The sequence below is a fragment of the Hemiscyllium ocellatum genome, chromosome 7, assembly GCF_020745735.1.
Source record: "Hemiscyllium ocellatum isolate sHemOce1 chromosome 7, sHemOce1.pat.X.cur, whole genome shotgun sequence".
Lineage (NCBI taxonomy): Eukaryota > Metazoa > Chordata > Chondrichthyes > Orectolobiformes > Hemiscylliidae > Hemiscyllium > Hemiscyllium ocellatum.
Window position 1 is genome coordinate 27,817,488 of NC_083407.1, and position 23,540 is coordinate 27,841,027.

The window sequence follows — 23,540 nt, forward strand, 5'->3', positions numbered from 1 at the left end:
GTAGTCAATTAATCCCAAGTATATCCCTTCATTCGATGTGTTCCAAACGGAATATAGCCCATTATCCCGATTACATTTCAATTAGAAAAGAAAATCTAGCTACCTCAGTTTTAAAATCAACAAGTAGTCTATGGACACTACCTTCATATATTCTATTCATAATCTTCACACTCTAACAAAAGAAGCTAGAGAATAGCTTTCAAAAACTTACTTGTTCCACCCCCTGGGCTGGTTAGAAGCAGGGAAGGATGTGGTGCCTCAATACTTTTATGTAGTGTAGCTACTGCAATTATCTTCCGTTTATGAATACAAAGTTTTGTCAAATCTTCATCAGCTTTGACATCTTCTGCTGTTCTTTGCTTTACAGTTGCTCCAGGATCAAAAGTAAACACCTAAAGACAGTACAGCACTTCTACATTAAAAGTTCCAAATTTGGTGTTACAGTTGTGGCTTGCTGAGGGCAAAAGTAACATCAGAGCACTATCTGTTTATATAATTCTGTACAAGCATTTAAGCAATATTCCTTCTCTCCAACACCAATGCACTTTTGTGTAAAACATGCCTTTTTTTAAAAATACCTGAAGGCTCATACTAATGGAGAGGATATATAGTGATTATTGGTTAAGGGAACAGAAAATACTAAAACATGAAAAACAATTATACATATAATTTGTTTGTGTACACTGTGCAAGATCAACTGCCATCAATAATAGCAAAGGTAGTCTGGAATTAACAAGGTTTTAACCAAATAATGGAAAAATATCTAGTTCTTAAATTGATGATGCCTCTCTGATCTTTTCTACATTAATTAGCTGACAGCGGGTCCTTTTCGCATATGTTTGTTTACTCATTTGGGGAACGTGGATATCTGTCGTTAACTCAACATTTATTTCCCATCCCTAAATGCCCTTGAGAAGGTAGTGGTGAGCTGCTCCCTTGAACTGCTGCAATCCTCGAGTATATTGGATGAATAGTTGTAAACATGCAATGCTCATATTGCTGTGAGCTCTGCATTTTCTGCAATAAATATAAACATGATTAAAAGAATGAAATTTTTACATTTCTTGCTAACTGCAAGAGTCGATTATCTAACTGACGTTCATAGGCATAATCAAGGTTGGATCATGTTTATCACCCAAATGCTCTGATAATGACAGAGAGGACCTACCTTCTCAATTATTCCTTCCTATCAAATTGAGTTTGGGCTGTAACTGAAATCCAGCTGAGTATTATTACAAATTATTATTGAGACAATATGAATAATGCATTTGTAATAAAGTGTAACAAGAACCACGCAGATTTACCATAAAATAGCTGAATCTACCACATTATGTAACAATGAAAATATGCTGTCCAATCCACCTATTTGGATAAAGTTTTGGCATACAACACATAGTATTTCCAATTTTAAGGGATATCTCAATGTTCTTGCATTTCTGGTAGAGTTATTACATCATAAATATGCCCAATTAGCTGTCAAAGGTGCAAAATATTTCTAATATTTTTATTACCTTTGAAAGAATGAGAGGACACTCCAAGCCACACTTGCATGTTCCATCGGTGAGAAGATATGTTTTGACTTGCTCAATGCAGGCCAACACTGAGCCACTAGGGCTAAAGATAAAAAGAAAAACAAAAAAATTGTAAAAGATACCACAGAGCTATCTGAAGAAAAATAAGGGACTTGGGTATTGCTTTAAAAAAGGCATATTTTGACAAAACCTTCTGTTTTGCACACCAAGAGAATTCATAAGCAAGTCAATTTAAGGGGAAATAACACAAAGTGAATAATAAGGGTGTGCTAGTTGGTTGACAAATGGACTCGGATTGGTAAAGGCTTTGTCATAAAGAATGCACCAGTCATGATGATGGTCTGTTAACAGCCAGGGTTTATATAAATATTTAACCATCAAGGTGACACTGACTGATCAAGTTATTGCCCTGAAAAAAAATCAGCAAATGGTTGCCAGCTACTTTATTGCGCTGAAAGAAAAGCAATGCATGTATATAGAGATGTACAGCACAGAAATACACCCTTCAGACCAACTCATCCATGCTGACCAGATACCCTAAATTAATCCACTCCCATTTATCAGCATTTGGTTCTCCCTGAAGGGGTGGCATGTTGACTCAGTGGTTAGCACTGCTGCCTCACAGCGTAAGGGACATGGGTTTGATTCCAGCCCTGGGCAGACTTTCTCCCCATGTCTGAGAGAGTTCCCTGTGGATGCTCCAGTTTCCACCTGCAGTCCAAAGATGTGCAGGTTAGGTGAACTGGCCAGGCGAAATTGCCCATAGTGTTCAGGGATGTGCAGGTAAGGTGCATTAGTCAGGGGTAAATGCTGACTAGTAGGGGAATGGGTCTGGGTGGGTTACATTTCAAAAGGGCCAGTGTGCACCTGCTGGGCCAAAGGGATTCTAAATCCAGCCAATTCATAGACCAATCCATATGCCTTTTAAATATTGTAATTACATGTTCTTTCAGACTACAAAGAACAGAACCTTGTGTGTTAATACATGTAGTTTTCTACACACACACACACACACACACAAATGGTGGGCAGCACAGTGGCACAGTGGTTAGCACTGCTGCCTCACAGCGCCAGAGACCCGGGTTCAATTCCCACGTCAGGCGACAGTCCGTGTGGAGTTTGCACATTCTCCCTGTGTCTGCGTGGGTTTCCTCTGGATGCTCCGGTTTCCTCCCCCAATTCAAAAATGTACAGGTTAGGTGAATTGGCCATGCAATTGCCCGTAGTGTTAGGTGAAGGGATAAATGTAGGGGAATGGGTCTGGGTGGGTTGCGTTTCGGCGGGTCGGTGTGGACTTGTTAGGCCGAAGGGCCTGTTTCCACACTAAGTAATCTAAATGTACTTTAATACATTAACAGAAACACGATGATGCAGGATCCCTCTCACACAAATGAGTATTGTGGAGCATAAATTTCAGTGTTGGTGTGATGCCATTAATACATCTCAAAGACTGGTGGACCATATCAAACAGTGTATCTCTTTGGCTATTCACAACCATATTCATTCAGTCAGCCCACGTTTGCAAATCTTTCAACAGTGTCCAACATTTGATCAACTTCAGCAATTTGACAGCATCTGTGGGATAATTTGGATGTTTTCCAATAATTACACTGATAATCAATTTAGGATTGTCAGTTAAACTCGCAATGTAGTGTGTACTAGAAGCTATGTACTTGAACATACTGGACTTGTTCTTTGGACACAGGAAGAATATACAGTTATACAATGAATGGAAGAGCCTTGGGAAACGTTGATGGGCAGATAGATCTGGGAGTGCACGTCCATTGTACCCTGAAGGTTGCTGCACAGGTGGATAGTGTGGTCAAGGCGGCATATAGTATGCTTGCCTTCATCAGACAGGGTATTGAGTATAAGAGCTGGCATGTCATATTAAAATTGTACAAGACACTGGTTCGGCCACATTTAGAATACTATGTACAGTTCTGAACGCCACATTACTCAAAGGACGTGGATGCTTTGGAGAGGGTGCAGAGAAGGTTTATGAGGATGTTGCTAGATATGAAGAGACGTTGAGTAGGTTAGGTTTATTTTCACGAGAATAAAGATGATTGAGGGGGACCTGATTGAGGTTTACAAAAATCATGAAGGATATAGACAGGGTGGATAGAAACAAGCTTTTACCCAGGGTGAAGGATTCAATAACGAGAGGTCATGCTTTCAAGGTGAGAGGTGGAAAGTTTAAGGGGGATACACGCAGCAAGTACTTCACACAGAGGGTGGTGGGCATTTGGAATGCATTGCCAACAGAGGTGGCAGAGGCAGGCATGGTAAATTCAATTAAGATGCACCTGGACAGATGCATGAGTAGGTGGGGAGCAGAGGGGTACAGATGTTTAGGAATTGACTGACAGGTTTAGACAGTACATTTGGATTGGCTCAGGCTTGGAGGGCCGAAGGGGCTGTTCCTGGGCTGTAAATATTTACTTGCATTGCGCCAGTTTTGACTCTACCAAATAGCTAACAGCATTTTATTTGTTCACTTGTCAGATTTAGAGTTAACATGCCTGGTTTATCATTTCAACAAAGTCTAGCAGCTAACTGTAATTCTTTATTAACTGGTGCATTCTCTATTGCAAAGAATCCACAATCATCGTCCACTTGCCAATTAATCAGAAATTACCTTTCGTACAGTTTGCTTTCCCCTTAAATTGGTGTTCTTGCACACTGATGAGTACAAAAGAATATTTGGGCAAAATGTGTTCTTTGCAGCAATGCTCAAGTTCTGTCGTACCAAAAGTAGGAAATTTCTTTTCTCCTGCCCATCTCTAAAAAAAACTATTCACTTCCACTGTACATGGTCGCCTCTGCTGTACAAAAAATAACTGCTGTTATTGCATTCAGAATATTACATGCACTTCTAAAAGTAGTTTATTAATTTTGAACTATTTTGAACAAAGACATTTTAAAGTTTACTGAAGTCTTTTATAACAATGGAAAAATTTGGTGCAAGAGGAGAATTTGTTTTTTAAAACAACCTTCTGGCAAACAAAATAACTCAATTTAGAGTCAAAAGGAATCACATTTCATATGATTGTTACTTTCTAACCCATTTTTTTCATTTTCAACTGCAGTTGCTTGGATATTTTTATATACTCAACTAACATTTTTTACTATCAAATCAGTACTGATCCAATAATTTCAATGGAGTCTACCTCAGTATCTTGCATCCGAAATCAGTCCTGCATACAGGGTCAAGAATTCCACCAATGTCAGCATCCCTTTATAAACACATCTTAAGGCATCCACTGTACAACAATTCATAATCTTGCAAGAAATGAGAGAGCATTAAGATACATTCTCAGGTTGCTAACGAGGTCGGGTTTGTAGTGATCAATTTTAAAATAATAAGAATTAAAATTCTGGTAAAACTCAGAAGACTTTCCAACATCTGTGAGGACAACGAGTCAATGTTTTAACTTTTCAAGAAAAATTATACTCTGTTGCACTGCAGCTTGCTCAACCTTTTTCTGAAGTTAATAGCTGAGGTCAAACTGATGGTTTATTTAAAACTTTTCTCACTCAAAACCTTGCTAAAATTAACGCTCCACAGTCTCCTGTGATTTCGGGCACAGTCTTCAGTCAAGAATTGCATAAGCAATATGTTAGTATCTTTTAAAAAAAAGTATGCAGTTAGGAACAAACTTAAGTATTTCCAAAATAGATTTTATAACCCAGAACTAAGAGTTATAAAATTCTCTCTCATGAACAAAAACAACTTGACATAATGCAAATTCTCAGTGTGCATAATTGTTATTTTCTTGAAATTCCATGTTTCAGTTTCCTGCTTTTACACATAATATTTCATTGCGAAAACAATGTTGAATTCTGTTTCTAATCTTATGCTCTGGCAGTTCATTTCCTGCAAGAACACACTTACAGAACATGCCATCATATAACCAATCATAATTGGTAGATTCAAGGTAAGGATTCAAAGTTTTCCAATGTTTCAATTCAGGCTGCTGATACAGTTGCATGGCATAACAAAAGAGCAACTAGAGCTCTCTCGCATTTTTTTAAAACTCACTTGACATCATTTATTGCCCGTCCCTAGTTGCCCTTGAGAATGTGGTGGTGAGCTGCCTTGACCCGCTGCAGTCCACCTGCTGTGGATTGACCCAGAATGCCATTAGGGAGGGAATTCAAGGATTTTGAAAAAGTGAAAGACATACAGGTTTAAAATAATACAAAAAACATGACAACATGTCATCTTGAAACATAAGATTTTGAGAAGGTTCAACAATGTTCAACAATAAGAATGCTCAAACACATCTACCAGGCACAAAAATGCCAACCTTTCTGACATCCACTGGAATGAGGCCAAACAAAGTGAGCTGAGGTGCCAGATGAAAGAAGGGATTAGCACTGTCAGGGATTGGAAAAGGGGGTGATCACCAACTATGGTACAGGACAAAGCATTCTGCTTGATTGGCACCATATCCAAAAGCAACTACTACTTCCAACGACGCTCAGTGCAGCAAAATGTACTACATACAAAATGCGCTGCAAAAATTTGCCAGACCCTCAGCAAACACTATCCAACCCAACGACCATTAGCAGGACAAGGACAGCAGATACAGAGGAGCACCACCACCTGCAAGTTCTTTTCCAAGCCATTTGCCGTCTTGATTTGGAAATATATCACCGCTCTTTCACTGTCACTAGAATTCCCCCTAACGAAAAGCACTGTGATCTATCTACAACACACAGACTTCAAGGCGGCAGCTCATCACCACCTTTTCAAGGGCAACCATGGCAATACATGCTGGCCAGCTGTCCCATAAGTAATAAAAGGAAATCTGGGTGTGGGATTGAACCTGATGTGCAGAGGCATGAACATTCATAACACAGAGGCTAAACATTTTTCTAGGTGTTGGAGTCATGTCCTGAGTTGACTTAAGAGTCATAGAGATGTTTAGCATGGAAACAGACCCTTCGATCCAACTCGTCCCTGCTGACCAGGTATCTTAAATTAATGCAGTCCCATTTGCCAGCATTTGGCCCATATCCCTCTAAACCCTTCCTATTCAGATACCTATGCAGATGCCTTTTAAATGTTGTAATTGTACCAGCCTCCAGCATTTCCTCTGGCAGCTCATTCCATGCATGTACCATCCTTTTCATGCAAAAGGTTGCTCCTTACATCCCTTTTAAATCTTTTTGCTCCAACCTAAATGCATGCCCTCTGGTTCTGGACTCTCCCCACCCCAGGGAAAAAAATTTGTCCATTTATCCTATCCAAGTCCCTCATGATTTTGTAAACCTCTACAAGGTCACCCCTCAGTCTCTGACACTTCAGGGAAAACAACTCCAGCCTATTCATCCTCTCCCTCTCACTCAAACCCTCCAACCCGGCAACATGCTTGTAAATCTTTTCTGAACCCTTTCAAATTTCACAACATTCTTCCTATAGGACGGAGACCAGAATTGCACACAATATTCCAAAAGTGGCTGAACCAATGTTCTGTACAGCTGCAACTTTAGAACAATTGAGAACTTAGACCATACAAAACTATTTGGAGCAATAGAAATATTTCGCTTCTTCAAGGTTGCTCAGCTGTTTGAAGAAATAGTTGCTGATAAGTTTGCATTCTGAGTTGCACATTTCCATCAACCCCAGTAAACTTTGATTCTTTTCCTTACAAAAATATATTTCTGCTTTAAAAATATTTAATAACACTGCCTCAACTGTCACTTGAGGCAGAGCATTCCAAACTCATACAACCTTCCGAAAGTAGTTGATTCTTTGTCTATTCTAAAAGGGTGCCTCCTCGTTTCATAAGTGTCCTCTAGCTCTCGGTCCTTTTACAAAAGTAAATATCATTTTGACATCTACCTTGCCAAGACCAGTCAGGTCTTCAATCAAATTTCAATCAAATCATTGTTGATTCTTCTAAACTCTGGAGAGTCCAATCTTCCCAATCAAGCCCAATCTTTCTTAAGGTAAAAAATGCCCCTGTATAATTGAAGTATAACATGCTTAATTTTATGTTCAATTCCTCTTGCACTAAAGGATAGCAGGGGTTTAAGTGAACAGAAGAGTTTCTGGAAGCTGGAACTGAAAACCTATGGAACTAACTTCCAGCAAATGCATTTAGAATTCTGAAAGACTGGCTAAAGCATATATATTCTTTTTTCATGCCAATGGAAACAAATCCACCCTATTCAAACTATCTTTAAGACAACCCACTCATTACACATTTAATTACGTAAACCACTGCTGAAATGCCTTCAATGTATTTGCATCTTTACTTAAAGATTATCAAAACTGCACACAGTAGTTGAGATGTGATCTCACGAATACCCTGCATAACCAAAGCACAGCATTCCATGGGTTGTCTTGACTTTGCACTTTACCTGCATACAATGTTTGTGTGACTCGAGCACCAGGACACTTTTACACAGACATCTCCATTAAAAGCATACATCTCCTTTTCACTTTTACTGCCAAATTCATATTTTGTCATTTTAACCCAACTGCGATCTCATGACTCCTTCACAACATATGTTCCTTCATATTGTAATGTCATTTTAAATTTAGCTACCATGACTTTCTTTTTTACCCTCATCTAAATCATTCATGTAAATTTCAATCAAGTTTGAAGCCACAGCACAGGCTCCTATGGGACTCCATTCGGCATATCCTGCCAATGAGATAAAAACCTGTTGATGCATACTCTCTTTTGTGCCAGCAAATGTTCTATCCACACTGATATGGCAGATCATCAAATGTCTTCTGGAAATCCAAATACAATACATTATCAGGCTCCCCTTCATCCACATCACGTTATGTCTTCAAACTAGTAAACAAATTGGTTAAACATGATTTTTCTTTCATAAACCTGTGCTCTTTCTTCATTCCATCAAGTTTCACAAAATGCCCAAAGATAATCTCTTTAGTGATCAATTCCAACACCTTCCCAGTGACTGATAATGAGCTAATTGGCATATAGTTTCCTACTTATGGTCTCCCTTTTTTAAATAAAGGGGTTATATTTGCTACTTTCCAGTCTGATGGAACTTTTCCAGGCCTTGTGAATTTTAAAGTTAACACTCATGCATCTACAACCTCATTCGCCACTTCTTAAGATCTTAGGTTGAAGATCTGGATCTGAAGAATTGTCACTAATTCTACTCTAGGTTCTATTACCGTTCCACCTACTGATTTTGAACTATTATGAGTATGCTTTTGTATTTTCTATAGTGAAATCTGAACCAAAATATTTGGATATTTTGTCTATCATTGCCTTTTATTTTCCATCATTTTGTATTGGCTCTCTATTCGCACTCTCCAGAGGACCAACGTTCACTCATTCTTCTCCTTTTGCCAATACCTTTAGAGACTCTACGAGATTCTAACTAACTTCCTCATACTCTAATTTGTTTTTCCTGATCATTCTTTTCACCTTTCTCAATTCCTTACATTCTGAACAGTCTCATCTGCCACTCATTCTTGTACAGTTATATGTTTCTTCCTGTTTTCTCAGTTAACCACAGCTGATGGATTCTTTTTTAGAACTTATCTTTCTAACAGAAAAATTATTATTCTGAGTATTCTGCAATCTCTCCTTAAATGTTGCAACAATCTATCCTATAGCCTAGTATATGCCAGTTCACTCCAGCTAGATCTACTTTCATGCCTACATAGTTGTCCTTTTCCTAAATTAGGAACACTAGTTACAGCCAAAACTCTTTTTGCCTTTTAAAAACGGAGTGCAAAATTCAATATATTGCAGTTGTCATCATCATGGGTGCCTTTATTCCAAGGTCATTAATTTATCCTGTCATACTATGCAAAAACAAGCCTAATATGACCTGAGTGGTCACTTGCAGAATATGCTACATAAAGCAGCTCATTCTGTGAGCTCTTCACCCAGACTATTGCTGTCAATCTGATTTTTCCGGTTTCTGTATGGATTAAATTCACATATGATTATAGCTGTTCCATTACCACCAGCACCCAATATTTTTGCTTTGTGCTACTTTGTAGTTACTGTTACGAGGCTTGTAGTTGACAAATTAATTTCTTCTATCCCCTATTATTCCTCATCTAATCGCAAACCAATTCTCCACCTTAATCTTCTGAATGATGCTCATCACTAATTACTGCACAAATGGCATCCTTGCTGAGCAGTGCTCCCACTCCACCTTCACCCAGGTTCCCATTTTTCTCGAATGTCATAAACACCTCAAAATTCAGGATCTAATTCTTGCCAATGTGCAGCCATGTCTCTGAAGTAATTATCAGATTATATTTAGAACAAAGAAAATTTACAGCCATGGAACAGGCCCTTCGGCCCTCCAAGCCTGAGCTGATCCAAATGTACTGTCTAAACCTGTCAATCAATTCCTAAGCATTTGTATCCCTCTGCTCCCCACCTACTCATGCATCTGTCCAGACGCATCTTAAATGAATCTACCATGCCTGCCTCTACCACCTCTGCTGGCAATGCATTCCAAACGCCCACCACCCTCTGTGTGAAGTACTTGCCGCATGTATCTCCCTTAAACTTTCCACACCTCATCTTGAAAGCATGACCTCTCGTTATTGAATCCACTACCCTGGGAAAAAGTTTGTTTCTATCCACCCTGTCAATATCCTTCATGATTTTGTAAACCTCAATCAGGTCCCCCTCAATCTCCTTTTTTTCTAGTGAAAATGAACCCAACCTACTCAACCTTTCTTCATAGCTAGCACCTTCCATACCAGGCAAGATCCTCGTAAACCTTCTCTGCACCCTCTCCAAAGCGTCCACATCCTTTTGGTAATGTGGCGACCAAACTATACACAATATCCTAAATGTGGCCAAACAAATGCCTTGTGCAATTTTAACATGACTTGCCAGCTCTTATACTCAATACCCTGTCCAGTGAAGGCAAGCATACTATGTGCCTTCTTGACTACTCTATCCACCTCTGCAGCAACCTTCAGGGTACAATGGACCTGCACTCCCAGATCTCTCTGCCCATCAACCTTTCCCAAGGCTCTTCCATTCATTGTATAATTCGCTCTCGAACTAGACTTGCCTAAATTTATTACCTGTGCTTCATTTAATTTGCTCTGTAAAGAATTACGTATGTATTTAGTTATAGAACATTTAGTTTTGTCCTTTTATTATCTTTGTAACATCTAGTTTTGATTGATGATGTATTTTTTTTTTGTCTTTATCTCTTCTGACCACTGTGACTTCCATTGTCCATTTCACTTTTCCTTTTCTCACTCTTGTTCCCACTCTTATATCTTCCATATTTGATCTCTTGCCTCTACTATTTCATTTAAAGCACTCTCTACCTCTCTCATTGTATTCTTTACCAGAACACTGGTAGTGGCACAATTAAGGTGTAGACTAACCCAACAGAAGAGTCGCCACTTTCTCGACTTCTGTTGACACTACCCTGTGAACCAGAATCCACTTCTCCTATGCCAACCTTTATCACAATTTATTACTCCAATTGTATGTACCCTATGGCAATTGGCAGGCAGTTTAGGTAATAATCCAAAGAGTAACTTTTGAGGTTCGGCACGTTGCTGGTACCAATATGGACCAATGAGTGGACCTTCCCTTTTTCATTGCAAGTTCCTCTCCAACCCTGAGAAGATGTTTTGAAACCTTGTACCAGTAGGCAACACAGCATCTTGACTCTCATTTTTCATTGCAGAGAGCGATGTAAAATCCCTCAATGTACTATCCACTATTTCAATTACTTTTGCTTTTTATCCATCCACTTGAATGGCTTCCTTAACTTGTTAGTTTGCTTATCCACTATCTAGCTCCCACTTTCATCCAAATAATGCGACAGACGTTCGACTCCTTGGACAGTTTCAAAGATACTCCTATTGTCTGGCTCTGCTTACCTGTCTTGCTTGCAGTCACACTTTCCAATCCCTAAGGCAGAAAACATATTCTAAATGGTGTGACTATCCTCCTGGTGTGAAACAGCCAGCTGACTTGACCCCTTTGTGATGCTTGTGCTCAGTATCAAGCTTAACTCCTTACCCGGCAAAGACGAGTTAACTTGTCTTCACCCAATTTGTCTTTTTCAGAGTGCGATGAGTAAAATTGTCCAAAGCATACAATTTCAAAAACAGCCTCAGACGAGTTTATATGTCAATTCTTGGCATTTCTAGGCCCTTCCCAGCTAGAAACGAGTATACTCGGTGACTCATACGACTGGTAGCTGTGTCTCTTCTGCCTCAGGCATTGCAAGAAGCGTCGACGCACCGCTTTTGGGCACACACTGTCATTCGTTTCTTTCTGTTTGTTTTTACAAATTATGCCTAGATGTCGAGCTCAGATGATGACAATGACTATGAACCTTGTATTAGAAGCTTGGATACATCAGATGAGAGTGCAAGCTTGTCTGATAATGGCTATTCTCTCTCGGTGGTGGTGGTGGTGGTGGTGGTGGTGGTGGTGGAGGTGGAGGAGGAGGAGGTGGAGGAGGAGGAACGAATTTGGTGTCGACATGTGATGTCGGAAGAATGCATGCTTCCTCCACCACCACGCTTCCCATTCACTGGAAATCCTGGAATATCAATTGATCAAGACATAGCTGATATGGCTTCTTTGGATTATTTTAGTCTTTTATGTGACAACAGAATTATTGATTGAGTTGTGGACGAAACTAATTCGCTTTGCTGAACAAACTGGAGAAAGAGATTGTACATGGTGCCCTGTAACAAATGCAGAAATTTGTGTGTTTTTCGCCTTGAGAATACTTGGGGGTATTGTGAAAATGCCAGATCAAGAAATGAACTGGCCGAAAGATGAACTACTTGAAAGACCAATTTTGTTTTGCCGTAAATGGTATCTTCAAAATAAAATTTCAAGTAAAATATTGGAAATAGATAAAAACATAAGTTATTTCCATAATCAGCATTAAAAACACAATAAAATTGGCAATAAAAAAATTTGTCTGAAAATGAAACTTTTTTTCCAAAAAAGTCATTGGGGAAGGGGTTAAGCACGAAGGCAATGTTGCTTCAGCCTCAAACACTTCTTGCAGGCATGGTTGCCCTGGATTACGCTGCTCACCAAGAGATCCCACGTGCTGCAGTTTTGAGACAGTACCTGTCCTACCATCTGAATGAGTTTTGATGAATTGTTTATTAATTTCACTACCATGTTGGAAATTCCATTAAACATTAGGAATAGAATAAACCTTGACTGCTTATCAGAACTCAACAAATAGCTTGTTCTTTTATCATAGAACAGCTAGAACCAATTCCGTCAGGGCAAGATGAATGAAAAAGTGAGAGCAAATGAAGAAACACTCCCCCTCCCACTTCATTAATTCACTCAATTTTCTTAGCTGCATTTGTTTGCCTTGGCTGCACTAGGAAAAAAAACTCTTTATACTGAAATAAACCAGGGCTGGCGAAACCAGATTTAACCAATTACCTAACTAAATACTCAGATTTCACAGCATAGCATTTACACTCTTTTTAAATTGCAAGGAAGAAATAAACTTACTGAAAACAAAAAATGCTGGAAATCACAGCAGGTCAGGCAGCATCCATGAGGAGAGAGCAAACCAACATTTTGAGCTGAATTGATTCTTATTCAGAGCTAGCTTAAATCTAGTTTACTTGCACAATGTGTTCTAGTTACTGTTAATCATAGATGATATTAGATTGAAAGAACATTAAAGCAAAAAAAAATGAACACTAACCCCTGACTCTCAAGCATGGACTCAGGTTCCTCAGCTGCAATCATGTAGAAACGATATGAGTAGATTCTATGTGTATTGAAGCACAAGATCCTATTCTTTACAGGCAAAGAATGTGTACACACACTGCACATGCTTACAAGCAACCATTCTGGCTGCAAGGCTCGGTCCTTAAGTATATTCAAGGCTGAGGTAGATTTTTAATTACTAAGGGAATCAACGGTTATACAAAAAAAGGGAATTGAAGATTGTCAGATCAAGCATGATCACATTGAATGATGGTGCAGACTTAATGGACCCGAATAGTTGGCCTCTGCTATGTCTTATGCTCTGACTCATTTTTCAGGACAATGGCTTGACCAGAGTTAAGATTAGATTAGATTAGATTACTTACAGTGTGGAAACAGGCCCTTCGGCCCAACAAGTCCACACTGACCTGCCGAAGCGCAACCCACCCATACCCCTACATTTACCCCTTACCTAACACTACGGGCAATTTAGCATGGCCAATTCACCTGACCCGCACATCTTTGGACTGTGGGAGGAAACTGGAGCACCCGGAGGAAATCCATGCAGACACGGGGAGAACTCCACACAGTCAGTCGCCTGAGTCGGGAATTGAACCCGGGTCTCAGGCGCTGTGAACATGCCTTGCTGAAATTTTAAACAAAGCTAGGTAGTTTATTTTTCAATTCATAGGACATAGATGTTGCTGGCGAAGGAAGTATTTATTCCCATCCCAAATTGCAGCGAATGAGTGCAATGAAAAGTTTGTAATGTCGCCTCCCAGCGCCACCTTCAGTATAGGGGACAAAGGTACAGATAGTTTAAGTGGTGTTGCAAAATTGAAATTGTTTATAAAAGATTAGCATGGGAATACAGAGTTTAAATAGTCCAGAATGAGGATAAACGTGTCTTTAAAGTACTCAAGTTACAGACCTTTTTTCACTGAGTTAGTATCTGCTGGGTTTCCTTCCCTGATAGGCATTAATGTACCAGATGGGCTTTGAACACAGGCTCCCAGATTATTATCTGTATCTCTGAATTAACAGTCTAGTGGTAATACCACTGAATCATCACCTCCTCTAATGTCAGCTGCCTATCCTCAATATCTGGTACATTCTCCATGGCAAAACCTCTGATCAATCAGCTTGCTCGCATCCCGATCAACACTCCTCTCAGTAAAAAAAAAAGTTGCTTTTTTAATTTAAGGCAATAGTTCCAACCCAAGTTTCTTAGACAAGCTGTACACAAAATTCTATTGCCTCAATGCTCAAGTCATAGCCACTCTTCCCAAGACTGTCCTTTATGAGGAGGATATGAACCAACGAACCAATCTTGGATCATTAGACATCGCTTAGGTCTGAAACTGGTTGGTTCTACAATTTCTGAGGAACTCTGCTGAAATGAATTCTGCATGCATTAATATGTGCAAACTTTATAAACACTTTATCGACAAATATCTAAAGCTATTGATCTATGATTCTGAAAAACTGCCCGTTGTAATTATAATAGAATCGCGACAGTGCAGATAGAGGCCATTTGGCCCATTAAATCTGCACCACCCCAATGAAAAGTATGCCACCTTACCCCGTTTAATTCTGCAACACATTAATCATGGCTAATTCCAGCCTGCTCATCCCTGGACATTATCTGGCAATTTAGCATGGCCAATCCACATAACCTGCACACCTTTTGACTGGCGGAGGAAACTGGAGCACCCAGCTGAAAACCATGCAGACGCAGTGAGACCCAAGGCTGGAACTGAACTGAGGCACTGTGAGGCAGCAGAGTTAACTAATGTGCTGCCCCAAACCTGCCTCTCAATAACTTCGAAATCCTCTAAAGGAAACTGTGAATTTATTGAACACTTCACCATTCTGATTAAAACATGTTCTATAATGTGTTAAAATCTAACCCCCATCAGCAAATTAACCTCCTTTGTCATGTGTAGTGAACACTAACTCAGTGACAGGCTCCAAGATAATATCAACTACAAGAAAGTGAGGACTGCAGATGCTGGAGATCAGAGTCAAGAGTGTGGTACTTTCTGATGAAGGCCTGGAACAGCGATTCTCCTGCTCCTTGGATGTTGCCTGACTTGCTAAGCTTTTCCAGCCCACATTCTCATTCTAAGATAGTATTGGCAAGCTGGTGGAACCAAGATGCAAAAACAGGTGAGACCTGTGGGTACATGTTTACAAAGTGCAGAAGATGGCAAAAGCTTGTTCAAAATCAAGAAGGGCCTCAATAGAATAGAATAGATAAACTTTTCCCATTGGCAGGTGGGCCCAAAGCCAGAGGATACAGTTAAAATGATGGGCTAAAGCACCAAAATTACCCAGAACATTTTACCCAGCTAGTAGTGTGAATTGGAATGCACACAGTCGGCAAAGGGAAATACAATTGTGACAACCAAAGAGGAATGAACAAAGTACTTGAAAAACATACATCGGGCTATGAAGAAACAGCAGGGGGAGTCACACGAGTTGGATAACTTTTGCAAAATGCTAGTTGAAAGGCCTCCTTGTGATTTGTAATCATTCTACAGTTCTATAAATAAGACTTAACATAAACATAAACTTTAACTACAATTCAACAAATTTTTCGGACTCCAAGCGCTTTTGACAATTTCTAGTGACATCCACACGAACAAATTGGCAATTTTAGTAAACTTAGTTATTTTCAAAAAAATTACAATCGGTCCAGAGTTTCTTTGAAAAACATTGTTCCTGTTGTTCATTTTTACCTCTACAACTATGGGTTGAGGTCATTTTTTTTAGTCTGTTTGTAAACAATATATGTCAATAAATTAATGGCTAAATTTCACTTAAAGCTGGTGCATAAGTAGGATATGGCCCAATGATGAACTAATCAACTTTTGACAGTTTATTAAACCTTTATCTAAATCCTGCAAAACTTTTTATAAAATGATTCTTTAACATTGAGAATAAGGCAATGTATCTTTTGTCCCCCTAATTAGTATTATTCCATGGACAATTTTGCTGATTATTTTAAAATGTTGGGCATTATCACAGCTGTTAAAATGTGAGCAGTACTTTTCAGGCATTTTGTTGGCTGTGAATTGGTCCGAAGCTGCCTCAGAGAGGTGGGAACTCTTAATAAAGAGATTTTCTCAGCATTATAGTTACAAATCAAAAACCAATACAGGGAAAACCTTGAGGAATAGCTGCATTGTTAGAATGCTCTCAATACCTGTATGGTGGAGGCATGTAATATTTCCTGTTTATTGAAAAGATAAACACATTTACTCTTGCCTCATTATAAAAAAGCTAAAACAGAACATTAAGATTCTGTGATGTCTGAATTTATAGAGATATACAGCACGGAAGCAGACCATTTGGTTCATGCTGACCACATATAGGGCTATTAAAGAATCCCTATAGCCTGGAAATAGGTCAGTTGGCTCAACAAGTGCACACCAACTCTCTGAAGAGTAACCCACCCAGACCTATTCCCCTACATTATTACTCTACATTTTCCTTGACTAATGTACCTAGCCTACACATCCCAGAACATGATGGGCAATTTAGCATGGCTAATTCACCTTACCTTGCACATTTTTGGACTGTGGGAGAAAACTGGAGCACCCGGAGGAAACCTCACGCAGGCACGGGAAGAATGTGCAAACTCCACATAGACAGTTGCTCGAGGCTGGAATTGAACCCAGGTCCCTGGTGCTGTGAGGCAATAGTGGTATTCACTGAGCCACCAATATCCTAAATTAATCTTGTCCCATTTGCCAGCATTTGGCCCATATCCAACTAAACCCTTCCTATTCATGTACCCATCCAGATGCCTTTTAATGTTGTAATCATACCAGCCTCCACCACTTCCTCTGGCAGCTCAATCCATACATGCACCACCCTGTGCGCGAACAAATTGCTCCTTAGACCTCTTTTTAATCTTTTCCCTCTCACCTTACACCCATATCCTCTAGTTATGGAATCCCCCACCCCTGGGAAAAGACTTTGTCAATTTACCCTATTTATGCCCCTCATGAATTTATAAACATCTTTATGGCCACCCCTCAGCCTCCAATGCTCTAGGAAAAATAGTCCCAGTCGATTCAGCCACTCGCTACAGCTGAAACCCTCCAACCCTGGCAACATCCTCATAAACCTTTTCTGAACCCTTTCAAGTTGCACAAAGTGAGAAAAGTGGAGTGGATAGGTATGAAGGAGGATGAATAGGTAGGACTGGTCAAGAGGGTGCTGTCAAGTTGGAGGGTTGAATCTGGGATGAGATGGTTCCCATTTCAGGGACTGCAATTTCTCCTCCTGCATGAACAACAATGCCCTCCAGCACATATCCTCCACTTCCTGCACCTCTGCCCTTGAACCCCACCCCTCCAACATCAACAAGGATAGAACCCCCCATTGGTCCTCAGCTTCCACCCCACTAATATCCAGATACAGTGCATTATCTTCCGCCATTTCCACCACCTTCAATCAGACCCCACCACCAGAGACATTTCCTTCCTGACCCCTAGCTGTGCAGAGACTATTCTCAAGTGACTCCATCGTTAGGTTCATGCCCCACAAATCTACCCTCGACATCTGGCATCTTTCCTTGCCTCTGCAAGAGGTGTAAAACCTGCACTCATCTCTCCCCTCAATTCCCTCCAAGGCTCCAAATCATCTTTTCACATTTGCCAAAGATATCCCTACACATCCACCCACCTTCATCTACTGTGTCCGTTGCTCTCAACGTATTTGCTTGTACGTTGGGGAGACGGAACGACAACTAGCGGGGTGTTTCAGGGAACATATCTGAAACACTCACACCAAACAACCCCATTGCCTTGTGGCCGAACACTTGAACTTCCCTTTCCACTCCACCAAGGACACACAAGACCTTGGCCTCCTCCATGGCCAAATCCAAGTCACCCGATGACTTCTGCCATGGGACTTTAACCTCACAGAATCAACATCAATTTCACTAGTTTCCAAGCCTCCTCTCCCCACCAAAAAACCCCACCTCATCCCAGATCAAACTGTCAAACTTGGCACCGCCCTCTTGCCCTGTCCTACCTGTCCATCTTTCTTCTCACCTATCCTGTCCACCCTTCCCATCGAACTGTCATACCAACCCTCACCCGTATCCACCCATCGCCTCCCCAGCTACCTTCCCCACAGTCCACCTCCACCTTCTTATTTATCTCTCAGCCCCCTTCCTTGTCCTATATTCCTGATAAAGAGGTTACGCACGAAACATCGACTCTCCTGCTCCTCGGATGCTGCCTGACCTGTTGTGCTTTTCTAGCGGCAGACGTTTCGACTCCGACTCTCCAGCATCTGCAGTCCTCACTTTCTCTCGTATTATATTTATGAACTAATCTTAATTCATTGTTTATTTTGCTGCTTTGGTTCAATATTTTTGAAAAGTTGATACCATGCTACTCTGAAAGAATTCTTCCATTAACCATTTCTATTTGATACACAAGAATTTTAGATGATGGTTTGCCTGTTGTTACCACAAAACAATACTGTCTTTGCGAACTCGAACCAAACATCTAATTTGATAGATGGTCAGCTATCCAAATTATTGCTAAGAATTCTTTGAAGCAGTAAAAAAAACAGACAGACATGGATTTTTGTCCCATCTTTTATGACTTCAGGATATCTGAATGCTTTAGAACCAACTAGGTATTCTTGAACTGCAATCTCCATTGAAATGTCAATTTGTGGACAGCTTAATCTCACAATCAGCGTTGTTATATTACAAGTTGCTGGTTGAGGGATGAAATTTGAACAGAAGATTCTGGCATTTGTTAAGAGTTGATAGAGTAGTTCCAGGGAATCTTTTACAACCAGCGGAAAGAGTTTTTGGAAAACAGCAACTCTGACAGAGGAGCACTCTCATGACGGGACTGATCTATTGGCTTGGACTTAGTGCTCGGATTGAACTTGAAACCACAATATTGTGATGCTGAGTTTCCAACTGGTTTTGAGCTTCAGGTTGGGATCCTCTCCTGTTACGCTTTTATGGCAGCATTCTTCATTGCATCAAGATTCATTAGACGCCAGCTAGTTCAGTTGCAGCTATCACTGATAACAGGGACAGCAACACATTCGTTGCATTGCATATGAAAATAGCCAGACTTGTCAAACTTATAGCATGTTCTAAAAACTTCATATAAGCAGTGAAACATAACTAAGAATGGTTCCTTCTAGATTTCTAAAACTATAAAACAGAGCTTCCAAATTGGATGCATTAATTCTGCCGCTCCCAAGTAAGTAATAGAATTGGCCTCTGGCAAGATTTTATAATGATGTTCAAGTTATTTTTCATATGAGCCTAGAAAGAGTTTTGCCAAATAGTTCCATTGCAAAGATCATTGCGAAGTCAACTTCACTCCTGATGGCTCCAACAACAAAGGACTGCATTGATAGTAATCAAGCTAACAATCCTAGATCAAGTTCTTTATTTCCAAGTTTCACCATGAACATCCATACATATGTACAGAAATAAAATCATCCATAACCTAAAGGATTCCATGCTTCAGCATAAAAGTGCATCAAGAAAGAAACAAACTTACAATTTGGAAATAACTGTGCAACCTAACACATTTAAGAACATTTGGCAATTTTAGTAATAATTTGCAAACTCATCAAGTATTCTGAAAAATTATTTCTAGAACAGGGAATTTGTTCTTTTTTTAAAATCGTGTATCTAACCCAGACAGTCATTAAGAGCTTTGCAAATGGAAGGCTAACTCAGTACTCCAAGGCAGAGTACTTTGCTTAACTCGGCAAATTTGGTGAGCGAGAGAATTTTAAGTATTGATGTCTTTATGGAGTCTCTTCAAGTTTGCATTTCGCATTGAACTTCCTGAGCATTAAATTACAATTACTCTCAATCTTAGTCAAATGATAAAAGAAAAATTGGGAGAGTAATCAGGATGTGTTGAGTGAGGAAACAGGTAAAAGGAGGGAAGTGCTGCTGTTCTGGTCTCTTACAGAACAGGAATTGACCAGGAGAGGGACAATGTGATCGGAGAGGTGAACATCGGTTAATGAATTTTGAGGCTTCTGTTTCACTCTCAGGCGAAACCAGTAACTTTTGTTAACAGTAGAAGAAATTTGAATCAAAATTATTCACAAAAAAATGAAATAAACTTCCATGATTTAAAAGAAATTTTAATGTAAAATGAGACTGACTTGAAATCAAACAAAACTAACTTTTAATACTTAATCATCTGTCCGCCAAAATCCAAAGTTAATACTAGTTAAGTATGAACTAACAAGTTGCAGTCCATTATAAGCTATAAATTACTCATTAAGTGGCAAATACAAGTAAAGCGGATGCTCCTAAATTGGTTGAGCAGTGTATTCAGCATATAAGCAAGCTCTAGTAGGCACTTGTGGTACAAATGCAGTATTGCTGTCGCTGAGTATGGGTTCAAGTCTCACCTGCTCCAGAGGTGTGCAACAATATTTCTTAACATGTTACAGAGTCATAAAGATGTACAGCATGGAAACATACCCTTTGGTCCAACTTGCTCATGCCAACCAGAAATCCCAACTCAATCTAGTCCAATTTGCCAGCACCTAGCCCATACCCCTCCAAACCTTCCTATTCATATACCCATCCAAATGCGTTTTAAATGTTGCAATTGTACTAGCCTCCACCACTTCCTCTGGCAGCTCATTCCATACACTTACCACCCTCTATGTGAGAAAGTTGCCCCTTAGGTTTTTTTTATATATCTTTCCCCTCTCACACTAAATTTATGCCCTCTCGTTCTGGACTGCCCCATCCCAGGGAAAAAAACTTTGTCTATTTATCCTATCAATGCCCTCATGATTTTATAAACCTCTACAAGGTCACCTCTCAACCTCCAATGCTCCAGGGAAAACAGCCACAGCCTATTCAAAATCTCCCACAGCTCAAGTCCTCCAACCCTGGCAACATCCTTGTAAAATCTTTTCTGAACCCTTGCAAGATTCACAACATCTTTCCGATAGGAAGGAGAACTGCATGCAATATTCCAACAGTGGCCTAGCCAACGTATTGTACCGTCACAACATGACGCCCCAACTCCTGCACTCAAAACTCTGAACAGTCAAGGAAAGCATACCAAATGCCTTCTTCACTATCCTCTCTACCTGCGACTTCACTTTCAAGGAGCTATGAACCTGCACTCCTGAACTCTTTGTTCAACAACACTCCCTAGGACCTTACCATTAAGTGTATAAGTCCTGCTAAGATTTGCTTTGCCAAAATGCAGCACCTCGCATTTATCTAAATTAAACACCATCTGCCACTTCTCAGCCCATTGGCCCACCTGATCGAGATCCCGTTGTAATCTGAGGTAACCTTTGGGAGACTGGTTAGCAAGGTTAGATCTCATGGAATAGAGAGAACTAGCCATTCGGATACAGAACTGGCTTGAAAGTAGAAGACAGAGAGTGGTGATGGAGGGTTGTTTTCAGACTTGGAGGCCTGTGACCAGAGGTGTGCCACAAGGATCGGTGCTGGGTGCACTATTTTTCATCATTTATCTAAATGATTTGGATGTAACATAAGGAGGTTTAGTTGGTAAGCTTGCAGATTACACCAAAATTGGAGGTGTAGTGGACAACGAAGGAGGTTACTTCAGATTATAACGGGATCTTGATCAGATGGGCCAATGACCTGAGAAGTGGCAGATGGGAGTTTATTTTAGATAAATGTGAGGTGCTGCATTTTGGGAAAGCAAATCTTAGCAGGACTTATACACTTAATGGTAAGGTCCTATAGGAGTGTTGCTGAACCAAGACCTTGGAGTGCAGGTTCATAGCTCCTTGAAAATGGAGTCGCAGGTAGTTAGGATCGTGACGACGAGGTTTGGTATGCTTTCCTTTATTGGTCAGAGTGTTGTTGTTATAGAGAAAATATCTGTAGGGCAAACTCAGTAACAAAATCCTTCAAAACTCTGCTTCCCTTGAAAAGCTACTCCTTTTCTAGAACTTAGTTCAATCCTGAGCCAACAGCAGTGCACAACTAAGCCTAGTTTCATGGGCAAGGTCTTCAAAAGTGGAAGACACCTGCAAAATCTATTCGCGATCTCAACTGCACAAGCCATCAAACCCAAAAACAGAAACTCTGTCTTTGCTTGATCTCAGCTGTTGGAGCTAGCCTCTGTAATCTATAGCTTGCATTTTTAGCATCAAGTTCTATTGCTGAACATGAATGGCTCTGTGTTTCTTTAAATAACCTCAACCAATTTTACTCTACACAGCAGCTTTGGTTTCTGATCTCAGTTTCAGTTTTTGTTTCCATAGGAACAGGGAGAGGAGGTTTTCTTAATCTTCCTTTCCAGTTTGATTATGTCTTAAAAATAAAGGTTTGGGGGCATTAAGTTAATAAATGTTGAGAAGAAATTCTCCACTGCTTTTTATTCTTCCCCAAGAGTGATTGTTGCTGGCTATACCCAGCAATTATTACCCAATCTTAGATGTCATCGATACAGTGGTGAATGCTTTCATAAAACACTGCAGCTCATGCAATAGTACACTCATGATACTGCTTAAAGTCCCAAAATTTTGATCCTCCAATAATAAAGGAATGGTGATATAATTCCACTCTGCAGATGTATGACTTGGAGGGGAACCTGCAGGTCAGTGTTTCCATATGTCTGCTGCCTTGTACTCCTAGGTGGTAGTGGTCATTCCTTTGGAAAGTGATGTCAAAGGTTAGCTGTTAAGAGTCCATACGGTGGATGGCATGCACGCCGCTGAGAGTGGTGGAGGTTGCAGATCGGGTACCAATAATGCAGAATGTTTTTTCCTGGATAGTTTTAAGCTTCTTGAGTAATTGAGGAGCTGCACCCAGCCAGGCACTTAGAGGGTATCCCAATACACCTGACTTTTTCCTTGTAGATGGTCATCAAACATTGAGAGTCAGTGGAGGTGAGATGATGCCAGAGAAGGGAGTCATGGCTGGCTGCTCCAAGCCCACAGTTAAGAACTTAACATAGGGGAATGTCAAGTTGGACTTGATGTCTTTATTTTCCTTCCCTATATTCTATGCTCTCGTTTATTTTTGTGTTTTAAGATGACACCATAGAGTGGGAATTTGTATTTTTTATCCAAACGTATGTGACAATAAATCAATCAAATCAATCAAGTTACTTGCTACACAATTCAGTCTATCGAGTCCACACCAACCCTGTGAGGACTATCCCATCTACCTTGTCCCTGACACCCTGCATTTCCCATGGCTAATCTACTGAGCCTGCACATCCGAGGACACAATGGGCAATTTAGCATCGCCAAATCATATCTTTGGACTAGGGGCAGCACCTGGTGGAAA

The 23,540-nt window shown here is 40.1% G+C and overlaps 1 protein-coding gene across 7 annotated transcripts in view; it reads right to left on the reverse strand.

Moving 5' to 3' along the window:
- The window catches only part of mbd6 (methyl-CpG binding domain protein 6), a 234,425-nt gene that overhangs the window by 79,421 nt on the left and 131,464 nt on the right, over nucleotides 1-23,540 (reverse strand). For all 7 annotated transcript variants that reach the window (XR_009644846.1, XM_060827102.1, XM_060827100.1 and 4 more), the window contains exons 3-4: nucleotides 1,512-1,614; nucleotides 212-392 (exon numbers count right to left, since the gene is read on the reverse strand). Coding sequence is in view for 6 of the 7 variants with exons in the window: in XM_060827102.1 (XP_060683085.1) it covers nucleotides 212-392; nucleotides 1,512-1,614 (284 nt within the window). In the remaining variant the exon portion in view is untranslated. The remainder of the gene's footprint in view (nucleotides 1-211; nucleotides 393-1,511; nucleotides 1,615-23,540) is intronic.